Raw genomic sequence first — 16657 nt, forward strand, 5'->3', positions numbered from 1 at the left:
CCACCTCAACCTTTACCAACGCATATTTTAATATTATTCGTTTATAATTAGTCAAAGTATGATATTGTGTTATATATGATTAATAAAAATCCATATTGCCAAAAGCCGCCATACCCCTATATAAAGTACCAAAAAATAATTTGTCCTCATATATAAATTTCAACAAATTAACATGGGCTACTTGAGATCTTTTATTTTCTCCCTTCTTGCTTTTGTGACTTACACTTATGCTGCCACTATCGAGGTACGCAATAACTGTCCATACACCGTGTGGGCAGCATCGACCCCAATAGGCGGTGGTCGACGTCTCAATAAGGGCCAAACATGGGTCATTAATGCTCCAAGGGGAACTAAGATGGCACGTATATGGGGTCGTACTGGTTGTAACTTCAATGCTGCAGGAAGGGGTTCGTGTCAGACTGGTGATTGTGGTGGAGTCTTGCAGTGTACCGGGTGGGGTAAGCCCCCAAACACCTTGGCTGAATATGCCTTGGATCAGTTTAACAACCTAGATTTCTGGGATATTTCTCTAGTTGACGGATTCAATATTCCGATGACTTTTGCCCCTACCAAACCTAGTGCTGGGAAATGTCATGCAATTCATTGCACGGCCAATATAAATGGTGAATGTCCTCGCGCCCTTAAGGTACCTGGAGGATGTAACAATCCTTGTACCACGTTTGGAGGACAGCAATATTGCTGCACCCAAGGTCCATGTGGTCCTACAGAGTTGTCCAAATTTTTCAAGAAAAGATGCCCCGATGCTTATAGCTACCCACAAGATGATCCTACTAGCACATTTACTTGTCCTGGAGGTAGTACAAACTATAGGGTTGTCTTTTGTCCTAATGGTGTTGCTGATCCAAATTTCCCCTTGGAGATGCCTGCAAGTACTGATGAAGTGGCCAAGTAAATTTGAGTCTCTTTCTTTAAAATTACTTCAAATGGTCGAGTGATCTCTCGTGTAATGAAAAATCTTAATTGCCCAATTAGTTAACTATTTGAACTTTTACTTTATTGGTGAGAGTTTGTAATAGACTTAAGACCTAAATAAGAGTTACATCCCACGTGTACTTTTCTTGATGTATAAATCAACAGTGCATTTGAATTATCGTTCTTTTTAAAAAAAAAAAAAAACTCTTAGTAAAGTGTTAAGACTTAGACCAATAAACAAACAAAAAAGTATTGATAATGTCCTAGCTGAACTATGAAAAGGTGAAATTTTATCTTTTAAATTTTGGTTAATTGAATTTATTTCCCTGAGAATCATTTCGCGCTGTTATGTATATGAGCCTCTTTAAATCGAACTTATTATTAGTAATTCGCTACCAGAAATCAGACTTTTTTGGTCACTAGGAGCATAGTAAATCGCCACTGAATATTTTTAGTGGCGACCATAATGCACTGCAAGTAACTCCATAACTAATGGCAATTAAATTTGCGACAAAAATCAACGACGATAAAAACCACCAAATAGATCTTAGGTAGATCGCCAGTGAAATTACGTCTTTACTCGGATTTACTGACGATATTTAATTGAGTTAAGTTTCTAGAAAACTCTTAAACTATCATTTTTTTAATTTTATATTTAAATTATTGAGAGTGTAAGAGAAACGCCCATAAACTATCACTCATAAGTTTGAATAAAACACCTCAAGTAATATGTGATAGTGTTTGTATTACACTCTCTTTTAAAAAAATAATATAATCGTCACGTGAAAAAAATGTCACAATGGCAAAAAGTTCAAAATTAAAAGAGTGAAGTGTCAAAAACACACCTAAACTATTGAGAGTGTGAAAAACACATCCAAACTATCACTTATAAGTTTGAGAAACAGTACACCTAAAATAATATGCGATACTATGTGTGTTACACTTCTTTTAAAAGAATAATATTATCACATAAATTGTGGAAAATAATTCAGGGTTGGAGTGTTTCACCCTTAATTAGAGGTCTCGGGTTCGAGCCCTGGGTATAGAAAAAATCTTGTTGGGAACGTCACCCCAAATGAGCTCTGCAGTGTCTGATTCAAATTTAATCTGAGATCTAATATAGGCTCCCGAGTGGAAAATAAATAAAAAATGAACAATGAAATTGAGAAGCTATCATGGTATTAGTTGGAGAGAGAATGAGGAAATTTATCATTTTATCCCTTTTCCAAGATGGGAAATTGAAGATTTGTGAAGTGAATTAATGCTTAGGGGAAAGTGTAGATTTACTAATTGAAGATTTTAGATGCAATCAATTGGAATAACTTTCATTATTTTATTGATTGTGATCCGAAAATTTCGCCTCCAAATAATCGATAAAATAAATAATACGGGTGAAACTTGAACACGAAACTCTCCGTTTTATATTAGTTGATCTTTATACTAAATATAATTGTCTCATTTTAGTTGATCACTTTACTAAATCAAGTAAAGATTAATTAATTTTTTCTATATTATTCTTGCAATTATTTCTTTTTGAAAGTGTTCACATTTATTTGTAAAATTTTCAAGAAGTTTTTTAAGGGGTGAATTAATAAAATCATCTTCTTATTTATAATTTCTTAAGCATCGTATAAAATAGAAAATGATCATCTAATATGAGGCGGGAGAAATATAAAAAAAAACTTTGTCCATGAAAGAAAAATAATGGTTACTTCTTTCAATTAAGTTTTAAGAAAAAGTCTTGTCACGTTATATTAAATAAATTTGTCTTCTATGTTATCCATATGGATTGCCGTCAAAATCGGATGAAATTTCTCTATTCTGAATGAATGTGAATTTAAACCTTTAGAAATGAAAAAAATCTTTGTTAACAATACAATTAACAGAAATCGAACACTAGATAAGAAATCGAATAAAAATAATAGTTTGACTCATACAAAGTAATGGAGTAATTAGTAGGCGGCTCTTATATGTTGAGCCACCTCAACCTTTACTTAAACATATTTCAATATTATTCGTTGATTAGTCAAGTGTGATATTGATATTTGTGATTAAAATCCATAGTTTCAAAAGCCGCCACACCCCTATATAAACTGCCCAACAATTTGTCACAATATCCAACAACTTAGATTAAAAAATATAGTTCCACAAACATGGCCTACTTGAGATCTTCTTTTGTTTTCTTCCTCCTTGCTTTTGTGACTTACACTTATGCTGCCACTATCGAGGTACGCAATAACTGTCCATACACCGTGTGGGCAGCATCGACCCCGATAGGCGGTGGCCGACGTCTCGATCGAGGCCAGACATGGGTTATCAATGCACCGAGGGGCACTAAGATGGCACGTATATGGGGTCGTACTAATTGCAACTTTGATGGTGCTGGTAGAGGTTCATGCCAGACTGGTGATTGTGGTGGGGTCTTGCAGTGTACCGGGTGGGGCAAACCACCAAACACCCTGGCCGAGTACGCCTTGGACCAGTTCAGCAACCTAGATTTCTGGGACATTTCTTTAGTCGATGGATTTAATATTCCGATGACTTTCGCCCCGACTAATCCTAGTGGAGGGAAATGCCACGCAATTCATTGCACGGCTAATATAAATGGTGAATGTCCTGGTTCACTTAGGGTACCTGGAGGATGTAACAATCCTTGTACCACGTTCGGAGGACAACAATATTGTTGCACCCAAGGTCCATGTGGTCCTACTGATTTGTCAAGATTCTTCAAACAAAGATGCCCCGATGTCTATAGCTACCCACAAGATGATCCTACTAGTACATTTACTTGCCCTAGTGGTAGTACAAATTATAGGGTTGTCTTTTGTCCTAATGGTGTTACTAGCCCAAATTTCCCCTTGGAGATGCCTGCAAGTGATGAAGAGGCTAAGTAAAATTGAGTCACTTTCTTTTAAATTGCTTGAAGTGGTCAAGTTATATTGGCTTGTAATAAACCTAATATAATACATGAATAAGAGTCACATCATCACAAATCTGTTGTTTCGAATATTATTTTATGTTCTTTTGTGTATATTTTGTTGTTTACGGTAGCAGGTTGTCAAGTGAGAGAATGATGACGGTTAATTCAAGGACATAAAGATTTTAATATGCAGGATAAGATAAATAAAGATATCTCATAAGATTATTTTATCTCACTTTCTGTATAAAGATAAAAATTTCATCATTTTATAAATAATGAAATAAATTAATCTCAAAATTAGCTAATACCTCAAAATAACATAAAATAAAATTAATCCCAAATTTTATTCCGAATTATTATCCATAATTTTAGTTCAAAGTCAATAGATATATGGAAATTTTTGTTTTTAGGCGGCTCTTAGAACATTTTCAAGTACGTACGTAACTAAATGATGCTCTGCACGTGCTACTTGAATTCTATGCAGAAATTCCTCAAAATAAGCAAATACTTTTGACACAATGACAAAAGATTAAATTAAGAAAATTATTTTTTTACTACCAAAAAAATTGTTTTTTTAAATATAGAAAATTTCACCATTTTTATCTTTAACATGTTTTTACATATTTTAGAGAATTAAAAGTGAATTAGGTTTTAAATTTAATAACTTATAACTTCATGTAATAGATTAACAAATTGACTTTATCGCACTCACATATATTAAAATAAAATTGTGAAAAATAAATATAATAATTTGTCGCCACCCAAAAGGCAAAAAAACATAATAGAACGTGACTTTACTAGCTAATATCAATCTCCTTTGAAACAATGATTGATTTGAACTTAACAGAAATTGATGGAATGAAATGACTAAATATTGTATTAGGATAAAATAACAACATTACTTTGGAAAATAATATTCTTTTGTCGATATAGTAAGTAATGATCAACAATTAATTAACCACCAAGCAACATAAAAGACCCCACTCACCAATATCTCCATGTACCCCCATTTTCTTGACTTTTGAGTGGAGATGCACATACGTTTTTCTTTTAATTATCCACTTGACATATGACATATTTTTTCTATAATAATGGTGGGGAGTTAAAAAGGTTACATGATGCGAATTTAAATTATTTGATACGCTTTTAAGAAAAAGAAAGGGTGAAATTATTTGAATATATCTTGATAATGATCTATTATTTTTAAATAAAACGTGACAAATATTTTAGAACAGAGTGAGTATTTTCTGTGTGCTAAGGACTTTGCTTCTTATTTTCAGGAGTAGTTGCATAAAAGTCACGGAACATGCATCATGACGTGCTGAAAATATGCAAAGGGGCTGTGGTGGCATGTTAGTTTTCGATTTTTAATATGATATATCGAGTTTGAGTCATGAGAATAAAATCTCTTTTGGTTATAATAAGTGTTTTGCCTTCAAAGTAAGATTTTTCGAATATATCAAGCCCAATGCAAATATTGAATATCAAGGACATGATTAGTAGCGGAGTAATAATTTTCACTAAAGGACTTTAAAATATGAAGAAGCAAACACACGAAGAATTCAAAGGATCAAAGATTCATTAATTAATTAATCATTATATATATATTAAAAATAATTTTAACTATATATAAATAACGTCCGTAATTATTCATGAATTTTTTTTTGAATGAACTCCTTGCCTCTACCTGGCTCCGCCTTTGACCCTATGCATGAAAAATATTCTAAAAGCCGCCTATAAAGATAGCTATCCTACAGTAATTATAATAGTTTATCTTGTCCCTACAATTTTATATTTTCGTTCTGATTATTTGTAGAATGTTATCAGCACTATTTTTTCATTCCTTTTTTTTCTAAGGTTTAAGACTTAAATAATTAGGAATTAAAAAGACAAAATTAAACGACTCCAAATGCACTCTTGTGTGAAAATTTAAAACATCATGTGTAAGACAAAGTACAATATGTTATTCAAATCTTAGCCACCTCAAGATAACAAACTAAAAGAAATGTGGATAATATAAAAGACAACTAATGACCAAAACTCAACCAAATTGAACAAGAAAGAGGTGGCTACACTCATGATGAATCTACTTAAGCAACTTCAAGAATACTTGTAGGCATCTCCAATGGGAAATTTGTTGTTTCATTGTGAGTAGAGCCATAAGGACAGAACATAATTTTGTAGTCCGTAGTCCAACTCTGAGTAACTACTTTCCATTCTTAATCTCATGAGTAACTACTGCACTTTTAAAATCTTTCTTGCTTTCAAAAACACATTCTAGAGCTAAAATTGGATTGTCTCCATCTGTTTGTGGATTGAATGTAGAAAAGTTCAAGATCTCATTTTCAGAATCACTATGCAAACTTTTTGTGTCCGTAGAATCAACACAATCAGACTCTCTTTCTGGAGCTGTCATCTTTCTCTGTGCTTCGATACTAAGGATCTCCCATTCATCCACTATGTATTGTGCAGTCTTTTCATGTTTATCAACAAGTAAACCATCAGTTAACTCAACTTCCGAGTCACTGAAATCATTTGCCAATGGATTTTCCTGAACAAGTTGTTGTCTGTTATTATCTGCAGCATTTGAGCTATGTATAGAAGTCATATTTTCTATATTGAAATATGAATCCAAGTGTTCGAAGTAAATTTCGATCATGTTGTCATTTGGGATGTTTTTGCGAACATCATGAGCTTCATTATCTGTAGACACCAACCTCCATCTATTACCAGATCTTCCACATCTATGCCAAAAAGTAATTGAATTCTTTAAGTATCCACAAATCTCTGCCATCTTCTTAAACTCATCAAGGTCCAATTTGTTTGCATTAACATAATCAATATAGTTTATGTTGCCCTCAACATAATGCTTTTCTGGAGTACGTTTCATAACTCCTCCGTGGTGTATTTTGATACTGAAAAATGATGTATCTGCCATCGATTCTAAAATAGCAAAAAATATATTCTAATCAACACAAATAATACATATGCAACATGATATTAATATTAAAGCAAATAACAAAAAGTATAAATTTCAGGGGTATTGATTAAGTCATAAAACTTCTAAAATATTAACAAAGCGACATCTTTATGTATATATATATTCATAAACGTGCCTCTTGTGTTGAATTATTTTTTGGGATAGTGGGATTTGATTAAAAGAATTTAAAATAAAATCGTACTTACCATAAATTAGAGGTGATTCTCTGTCATTGTTGCTCCTTAAAAACATTATAACTTCCAAACTTTGATTATATTATTGAAGAAAGTATAATGCAGGTTTCAGATTTTAGGGTTATTTGGAGATTAGAGATAAAAAGGGGAAAAACTAAGAAAGAAGACTAATGTTTCAAAAGGAGAAGCCCAAATGGCATTGCAATAGCAAGAGTCTTTAAGTTTGGAGGGAAACATATGAGAAGCACGTGCATAACCCACTGGGCTATTAAAAAATTAACTGTGGTTAAGATGAAGACTGAAAATGCACTACTTTATTAAAGAATCAGGACTATTAATGCTCCACTAAAAAGAAATAGGACTATTTTGAGTCTAAACTCAAAGATAATGGACTATTTTAAGCCTTTCCTCGCACTTAGCAGATTCAGTTTTTTTTTTTATAAAAAGCGAAAAATAAAAATGAAGAACCAAAACAGAGTTTAAAATAATTGAAATGGGGAGAAGAAGAAGACAACTGCTGGTATAGCCTACAGGCTACAGCGGTGGGGGTGGGTTTGTTTTCTTTTTGGATATTATAAGACATCATTTTGAATAAAAGTTTATTTTTAATTATTTTAATTAATGCAATGCCAAGTGTCATAAGAAGGAAAAAAGTACACGTTTATTATTAATAAAAAAAAGTTTGGGACCTGTTCACACGCTTCAATGCAGTGAGATGCACTTATTTTGCCATATCAGCATTTTGTACTTAATAGACACATGTTTTGAATAATTTAGGTGTTCAATAGGTACAAGCCATAGTTGAGATGTTTAAGTGAATTATGAGGACAACCTTAACGGGCAGCAGATGACTTAAGCCTAAGTTTTAAGAAAAAGTTTTGTCACGTTATATTAAACAAATTAGTCTTCTATGTTATTGATATGGATTGCCGTTGAAACAGATGCAATTTCTCTATTCTTAATGAATGTGAATTTGAACCTTTAAAAATGAAAAAATCTTGTTAAGAGCATAATTAATTTGTAAATTTAGATTTAATCAGAACAGCATACATCGAACACTAGATAAGAAATCGAAAAAATAATAGTTTGACTTTTATTTTCATATAAAGTAATGGAGTAATTGGTAGGCGGCTCTTATATGTTGAGCCACCTCAACCTTAACTTAAACATATTTAAATATTATTCGTTGATTAGTCAAGTGTGATATTGATATTTGTGATTAAAATCCGTAGTTTCAAAAGCCGCCACACCCCTATATAAACTGCCCAACAATTTGTCACTACATCCAACAACTTGACCAAAAAAAAAAGTTAAAAAAACATGGCCTACTTGAGATCTTCTTTTGTTTTCTTCTTCCTTGCTTTTGTGACTTATACTTATGCTACCTCTTTTGAGGTCCGAAACAACTGTCCATACACCGTGTGGGCGGCATCGACCCCGATAGGCGGTGGGCAACGTCTCGATCAAGGTCAGACATGGGTCATCAATGCACCGAGGGGCACTACGATGGCACGTATATGGGGTCGTACTAATTGCAATTTTGATGGTGCTGGTAGAGGTTCTTGTCAGACTGGTGATTGTGGTGGAGTCTTGCAGTGTACCGGATGGGGTAAACCGCCAAACACCCTGGCCGAATACGCCTTGAACCAATTTAACAACCTAGATTTCTGGGACATTTCTTTAGTCGATGGATTTAATATACCGATGACTTTTGCTCCGACTAATCCAAGTGGAGAGAAATGCCACGCAATTCAATGCGCGGCTAATATAAATGGTGAATGTCCTGGTCAACTTAAAGTACCCGGAGGATGTAACAATCCTTGTACCACGTTTGGAGGACAACAATATTGTTGCACCCAAGGTCCATGTGATCCTACTGATTTGTCTAGATTTTTCAAAGAAAGATGTCCTGATGCCTATAGCTATCCACAGGATGATGCAACTAGCACATTTACTTGCCCTAGTGATAGTACAGATTATACGGTTGTCTTTTGCCCTAATGGTGTTACTAGCCCAAATTTCCCCTTGGAGATGCCTTCAAGTGATGAAGAGGCCAAGTAAAATTGAGTCTCTTTCTTTTGTATTGGCTTGTAATAAACCTAATATAATTACATGAATAAGTACCACATCATCACAAATGTACTTTGTCTTGTTTTTTAAAAAAAAATAAAAAATCAACACTGTATTTGGATTATGGTTTTGATGGTTTTTCTTTTTAACTTTTAATTGTAGTGAAATTTCAGGTTTAAAAATTTCGATTAGTTATATCTGTTGTTTCAAATATTATTTTATGTTCTTTCGTGTATATTTTGTTGTTTACGATAGCAGCTTGTCAAGTGAGAGAATGACTATTCATGTCGGTTCAAGGACATAAATGTTATAATACGCAGGATAAGATAAGTAAGAATATCTCATGAGATTTTTTTATCTCACTTTCTATATAAGATAATAATTATTTTAATCAATATAGTGGGATAAAATATTCTCAGAATTAACTAATACGTCAAAACAAATATAAAATAAAATTAATCTCAAGTTTTATTGTGAAATTATTGTTCAAAATTTTAAGACAAAGTCAATAGTAGATGAAAATATTTGTTTATAGGCGGCTCTTAGAGCATTTTTAAGTACGTAACTGAATGATGTTATCTGCACGTGCTACTTGAATTCTATGCAGAAACTCCTCAAAATAAGCAAATACATTTGATACAATGACAAAAGATTAAATTAAGAAATTTATATTTTTATTAAGAAATATTTTTAAATATAGAAAATTCACTATTTTTATCTTTAACATGTTTTTACATATTTTAGAGAATTAAAAGTGAAATAGTTTTTATTAACTTATTAACTTCATGTAATAGATTAACAAATTGACTTTATCGCACTCACATATATTAAAATGAAATTGTGAAAAATAACTATAATAATTTGTCAACACCCAAAAGGCAAAAAAAAAAAAAAAAAAGACAGAACAGAACGTGACTTTACTAATATCAATCTCCTTTGAAACAACGATTGATTTGAACTTAACAGAAATTGATGGAATGAAATGACTAAATATTGTATTAGGATAAAATAACAACATTACTTTGGAAAATAATATACTTTTGTTAATATAGTAAGTAATGATAAATAATTAATTAACCACCACGCAACATAAAAGACCCCACTCACCAATATCTCCATGTACCCCTATTTTCTTGACTTTTGAGTGTAGATGCACATACGTTTTTCTTTTAAGTATCAACTTGACATATGACATATTTTTTCTATAATAATGGTGGGGAGTTAAAAGGTTACGTGATGCAAATTTAAATTATTTGGTACGCTTTTAAGAAAAAGGAAGGGTGAAATTATTGGAATATATCTTGATAATGATCTATCATTTTCAAATAAAACGTGAAAAATATTTTAGAACAGAGTGAGTATTATTGTGTGCTAAGGACTTTGCTTCTTATTTTCAGGAGTAGTTGCATAAAAGTCACGGAACATGCATCATGACGTGCTGAAAATATGCAAAGGGGCTGTGGTGGCATGTTAGTTTTCGATTTTTAATATGATATATCGAGTTTGAGTCATGAGAATAAAATTTCTTTTGGTTATAATAAGTGTTTTGCCTTCGAAGTAAGATTTTTCCAAGGCAGATTCTAATATATCAAGCCCAATGCATATATTGAATATCAAGGGCATGATTAGTAGCGGAGTAATAATTTTCATTAAAGGACTTTAAAATATGAAGAAATAAACACACAAAATTTAAAGGATCAAAGATTCATTAATTGATTAATCACTATATATATATATATTAAAAATAATTCTAACTATATATAAATAACGTCTGTAATTATTCATGAATTTTTTTTTGAATGAACTCCTTGCCTCTACCTGGCTCCGCCTTTGACCCTATGCATGAAAATATTCTAAAAGCCGCCTATAAAGATAGTTATCCTACAGTAATTATAATAGTTTATCTTGTCCCTACAATTTTAAATTTTTGTTCTGATTATTTGTAGAATGTTATCAGCACTATTTTTTCATTCCTTTTTTTTCTAAGGTTTAAGACTTAAATGATTAGGAATTAAAAAGACAAAATTAAACGACTCCAAATGCACTCGTGTGAAAATTTAAAACATCATGTGTAAGACAAAGTACAATATGTTATTCAAATCTTAGCCACCTCAAGATAACAAACTGAAAGAAATGTGGATAATATAAAAGACAACTAATGACCAAAACTCAACCAAATTGAACAAGAAAGAGGTGGCTACACTCATGATGAATCTACTTAAGCAACTTCAAGAATACTTGTAGGCATCTCCAATGGGAAATTTGTTGTTTCATTGTGAGTAGAGCCATAAGGACAGAACATAATCTTGTAGTCCGTAGTCCAACTCTGACAAGTAAAAGTACTTGTTGGATCGTCTTGAGGGTAACTATAGGCATCAGGACATCTTTGTTTGAAAAATCTTGACAATTCAGTAGGACCACATGGACCGTGATTACAACAGTATTGTTGTCCTCCGAATGTGGTACATGGGTTGTTACATCCTCCAGGTACCCTAAGTGATCCAGGACATTCACCGTTTATATTGGCTGTGCATTGAATTCCATGACATTTTCCAGGTCCAGGCTTAGTTGGTCCAAAAGACATAGGAATGTTAAATCCATCAATTACAGAAATATCCCAGAAATCTAGGTTACCAAACTGGTTCAAAGCGTATTCAGCTAAGGTGTTTGGCGGTTTACCCCATCCTTTGCAATCTAGGACTCCACCACAATCACCAGTCTGGCACCCACCTCTACCAGCACCATCGAAGTTGCAATTAGTACGACCCCATATACGTGCCATTTTAGTGCCCGGTGGGGCCCAAAACCACCAACTCTGACCTCTCTCGAGACGTCGTCCACCTCCTACGGGGACCGCCGCCGCCCAAACGGTGTAGGGGCAGTTGTTATGGACCTCAAATACACCGGAAGCATAAGTGTAAGTCACAAAGGCAAGAAGGAAGAACACTAAACAAGTTGTCAAGTGACTCATTTTAGTGGACATTTTAGTATAAGAAATTGTTGGATATATTTACATATCGAGCTAGGGGTTTATATAGTGGTATGGCGGCTTTTTTCACTATGGACATTAATCATATAAATATTGGCACTTGTTATAAAGGTAGAGCATATATATGTATAATGTACATATATATAGAAAATAAAAATAAAAATTGTAGCCAAAATATCTCCACTTGAAACAAAAAGCCGCCAATATAATCTGAATACAGCCTATTATAAGCAATATATATATTTCACTCCAGTCATATTTCACAGTTCAACTTTTTGCTACTTTGAAAATTTATCCATAACACATTATGATATTTATAATTAAGTGATATATATGTATTATTAGTTTTGTGTTTAACTATATATTAATTTTAAATTATTTAGTTTAGTATAAACAACAAATCGAAAAAATGCATAATGGAAAAACTAAAATTGTGGGAAGCTTCCTAATTTTTCCATATAAAACATTTACTATTTTTTTTCTTTTTTCGTTTCATACATGTGAGACTTGACATTGAACATTTTTCCATGAGAATTTAGTGGCAAAATAGTAATTTTTTAGTAGTGTATTTAACTTTATAATTACCTTAGTAGAGAATTCTCTTCATTTTTTATTGGCTCTGTTTTCATTAATAACATAACTTAATTTTTTTGAATTACTAATTTGTAATTTATTTACAGACAATTGCTTTTTCCCCTTGATTTGTTTTCCGTCCTATATATATAATGGATTTTTATATTTAATTATTTATAGCATATTTATCAAGTGGACATAACATAATAATTAATAGAAAATGTGCATGCATTCTACGGTCAAAAAAGTTGAGCAAATGGGGTTGGCGTAGAGGTGAGTGGAACCTTAAAAGTTTGAAATTTTATTTCGACACAAGCTATATAGAGAACTTGTTTCACACGAGAAAAAAGAACTTAAATTAGTTACGAACTTCGTTGTTAATCTATAGTTAAATAACGATGATTTTTGTTATTTAATTGCATAATTTGTCCGGTCCTGATTTTTGTTTTATATTAATGTTTTCCGATCTTCCTCGTTGTCATCATGGTCGTCTTTGTTGTTGGTTCCTAAGAGACTCTTGTGTTTAGATGAGATGATTATATATAATTTGAATTTAATTTCGGAGCATGCAAGAGTTTTTGAATTTGAGTTTGATCACACTATCTATCATCCATTTTAAAAGAGATAATAATATATTACAATTTACAAACAACATGAATATTAAAGAACTTTAATTCTTTTATTTTTAACAGCTTTAATTGAACTTTTAAAGTAATATTGCAAACATGATTTTTTAAGCAATAGGCTGAAACCACAATTGTATTTTTTTATAAAGAGAATTTGGAAATAATTAATTGTAATAAAAGATCAATTATATTATTCCACCTGGACAGCAATTATGAAGAAGAAAACGAATACGAATAGTCATGAAATTACTGTTTGATTGATCTCGTAATTATTGATGCCGTTTATAAAAATAAATAAAAGTCGATCAATATTCGAATAATGTTGAATTTCTTACCAAGGCGTTAAATCGGAGTTGAAAGTAAAAGCTCTCTTTGCTATTTCAAGTTATGAATTTACAGATAGGGACAACATCTTTTCAGAAAAATTAGGTCAAACGGGTAATTGATTGAAAGTCGTCTTTTTGTATCATTGTATATCGACTCATTCATTGATAAGTTTATCTTAATGTTCCGATCTTTAAGCTTTTTAATTAATATTGAATTTATTATATCTTTAAACTTATAAATTTAAATCTTAACATAGATTAAGATTTTAGAATGAATTTTCATATACTATAGTACACTTGAAAATGTTCCAAAAGCCGCCAATAAAAAAATATTTTCATCTGTTTGACTTTTTTATGACATGTGCTCCTGATTAGTTATAGGTATATTTTATCCCTACAATTTTATATTTTCAGATCTAGGTACTTTAGAATATTATCTAGACTATTTATTTATTTATTAAAATTAGAATTAAAAAAAGAAACAATACTCCAAATACACTCTTAATTGAAAATTAAAATATCATGTGTAAGACAAAGTACAATATATGATCGATCGATCCATAGATCATTATTCAGATCTTAGCCACTTCAAGCAAACAAATGTAAAAAGAAATGTGTAAAACAAATTAAAAACAATGTACAACTTCAATCAAATTTAACAAAAAAGAGATTGGCTCAACTCAAGATTCTACTTAATTAAGCCACTTCAAGAGTACTTGTAGGCATCTCCAATGGGAAATTTGTTGTTTCATTGTGAGTAGAGCCATAAGGACAAAACATAACCTTGTAGTCTGTACTCCAACTTTGGCAAGTAAATGTACTTGTTGGATCATCTTGAGGATAACTATAGGCATCGGGACATCTTTGTTTAAAAAACCTTGATAAATCGGTAGGACCACATGGACCTTGGGTGCAACAATATTGTTGTCCTCCGAATGTGGTGCATGGGTTGTTACATCCTCCGGGTACCCTAAGTGAACCAGGGCATTCACCGTTTATATTGGCAACACATTGAATTGGATGACATTTTCCCGGCCCAGGGTTAGTTGGGCCGAAAGACATAGGGATGTTGAATCCATCAATAACAGAAATATCCCAGAAATCTAAGTTGCTAAATTGATTCAAAGCGTACTCAGCTAAGGTGTTTGGTGGTTTACCCCATCCTTTGCATTCTAGGACTCCACCACAATCACCAGTCTCGCACCAACCTCTACCAGCACCATCGAAGTTGCAATTAGTACGACCCCAAATACGTGCCATTTTAGTACCCGGTGGGGCCCAAAACCACCAACTTTGACCTCTCTCGAGACGTCGGCCACCTCCTATGGGGGTGGCCGCCGCCCATACGGTGTATGGACAGTTGTTATGGACCTCAAATACGCCGGAAGCATTAGTGTAAGTCACAAAGGCAAGGAGGAAGAACACTAAACAAGTTGTCAAATGACTCATTTTAGAATAAGAAGAATATTTATTTGTTGGATATATTTACACAATTGAGTAGGGGTTTATATAGGGGTGTGGCGGCTTTTTGCAATATGGACAATATTACAAATATAGATATACATATATAAATAATTTTTAGAGATGTTTTTAAATAAGATAGATCTAGGCGGCTATAAGCATATACAATTATTATGTACAATGAACATATACAAAACCTAATAATTTTGTTTAGTGATAATATGTCCACTTGAGATAATAAGCCGCAGATAATATCCATTAAAAAAAATAAGGAATGCATGATATTTATATTATAATGCATATATTTAATATAAATTATAACATATAGTTGCACCCCTAGCATATATTCTTTTTCTCTCTTGTTCAAATATGCACGATCTTAAATTGTATGAAATTTTATTTTCCTATGTATATAGCTTTTCGTTTTGAAAATAATCGTTTGATCAATACTCTTCGTGATGAAAGAGGAGGCTGCATACAATAATAATAATAATGAGAGATATACACGAGTCCGAAGCCAAAAGGGCAAAAAAAATTATCAAAAATTTCAAAAGGGCACATCATTTTTTTTTTAACCAAAAGGGCAAAATCGCTCCTGACTGAGGGATTTTCTTCTGACAAAATTGACGCCGTTACTCCTTTAAAAAACAAAAATCGCTGCCCCAGCAGCGTTTTTCTCAAAAAAAAAATTAATTTTTTTTAAAAATAGAAATAGCTGCTATAGCAGCCATTTTCTTAAACAAGTTAAAAAAAAATTTATTAAAATTTCCCGAGGCGAGGACTGCTTAAAATAAATGGGAAATCGCTCCACGTGTAGCGATTTTAGTTTTAAAAAACTATTATTTTTTTAATAATCGCTGCCTTGGCAGCAATTTCAATAAAAAAATTTATTATTATTTTCAAATTGCTGCTAGCAATCAAAAAGTATACAATAAAAAATTATAAAGTAACTCAATTGGGAAAATATTTCTACTGAAATCTCTGCCTTGGCAGTGATTATTAAAAAAAAACATTTTAAACTAAAATCGCTACACGTGGAGCGATTTCCATTTTTTAAAAATAATTTCTGACAGAAAATTTACGCTGCCATAGCAGCTATTTAATTATTTTGAAAAACAAAATAGCTGCTGGGACAGCGATTTTTATGTTTTTTAAAGGAGTAACGACGTCAATTTTGTCAGAAGAAAATCGCTCCGTCAGGTGTGATTTTGCCCTTTTGGTTAAAAAATAAATTGATGTGCCCTTTTGAAATTTTTGACAATTTTTTTTTGCCCTTTTGACTTCGAACTCATATATACACATATATGATTATTTGACGCTGTTATTTAACTTTTTATCTTGTATATTCAATTATTTAAAAAAAATCTTCACACAAGAAATTGAAGTTCAATTCCTAGAAAATTATAGTCTTACCACGACTCATGCATGATGGATTATCAGGATTTAATTAAGGAAAAATCACACCATATACACATTTAAGGGACAATATTACAAGTTTTAAACACTCTTAAAAAATTCTTCCTTATAACAATTTATTTACGGGTTATAACATATAACTTAAATTTAACTTTATTTAAAAATCAAT

General features: G+C 32.1%; 5 protein-coding genes across 5 annotated transcripts; 3 read left to right on the forward strand and 2 right to left on the reverse strand.

Moving 5' to 3' along the window:
- The first annotated feature begins 142 nt into the window (after positions 1-142).
- On the forward strand, positions 143-1086 carry LOC125827100 (osmotin-like protein OSML81). The gene has a single exon (XM_049506463.1). It carries the CDS (start codon positions 173-175, stop codon positions 911-913), a length of 741 nt encoding a protein of 246 aa, XP_049362420.1. The 5' UTR covers positions 143-172; the 3' UTR covers positions 914-1086.
- Positions 1087-3058: 1972 nt separating this feature from the next.
- On the forward strand, positions 3059-3927 carry LOC125827099 (osmotin-like protein OSML13). The gene has a single exon (XM_049506462.1). It carries the CDS (start codon positions 3087-3089, stop codon positions 3825-3827), a length of 741 nt encoding a protein of 246 aa, XP_049362419.1. The 5' UTR covers positions 3059-3086; the 3' UTR covers positions 3828-3927.
- A 1876-nt stretch (positions 3928-5803) lies between these two features.
- On the reverse strand, positions 5804-12087 carry LOC125827095 (osmotin-like protein OSML15). Its single transcript, XM_049506460.1, has 2 exons — positions 11316-12087; positions 5804-5946 (listed from the first exon to the last, which is right to left on the reverse strand). The coding sequence occupies exon 1, from the start codon at positions 12078-12080 to the stop codon at positions 11316-11318; it is 765 nt and encodes a 254-aa protein (XP_049362417.1). The 5' UTR covers positions 12081-12087; the 3' UTR covers positions 5804-5946.
- Positions 5804-15073, reverse strand: LOC125827097 (osmotin-like protein OSML15). The gene is made up of 2 exons (XM_049506461.1): positions 14304-15073; positions 5804-5942 (listed from the first exon to the last, which is right to left on the reverse strand). Exon 1 carries the CDS (start codon positions 15058-15060, stop codon positions 14308-14310), a length of 753 nt encoding a protein of 250 aa, XP_049362418.1. The 5' UTR covers positions 15061-15073; the 3' UTR covers positions 5804-5942; positions 14304-14307.
- Positions 8348-9088, forward strand: LOC125827101 (osmotin-like protein OSML13). The gene has a single exon (XM_049506464.1). It carries the CDS (start codon positions 8348-8350, stop codon positions 9086-9088), a length of 741 nt encoding a protein of 246 aa, XP_049362421.1.
- Positions 15074-16657: the final 1584 nt, after the last annotated feature.

Source organism: Solanum verrucosum, unplaced genomic scaffold, assembly GCF_900185275.1.
Source record: "Solanum verrucosum unplaced genomic scaffold, falcon-dt-bn FXZP01000060.1, whole genome shotgun sequence".
NCBI lineage: Eukaryota > Viridiplantae > Streptophyta > Magnoliopsida > Solanales > Solanaceae > Solanum > Solanum verrucosum.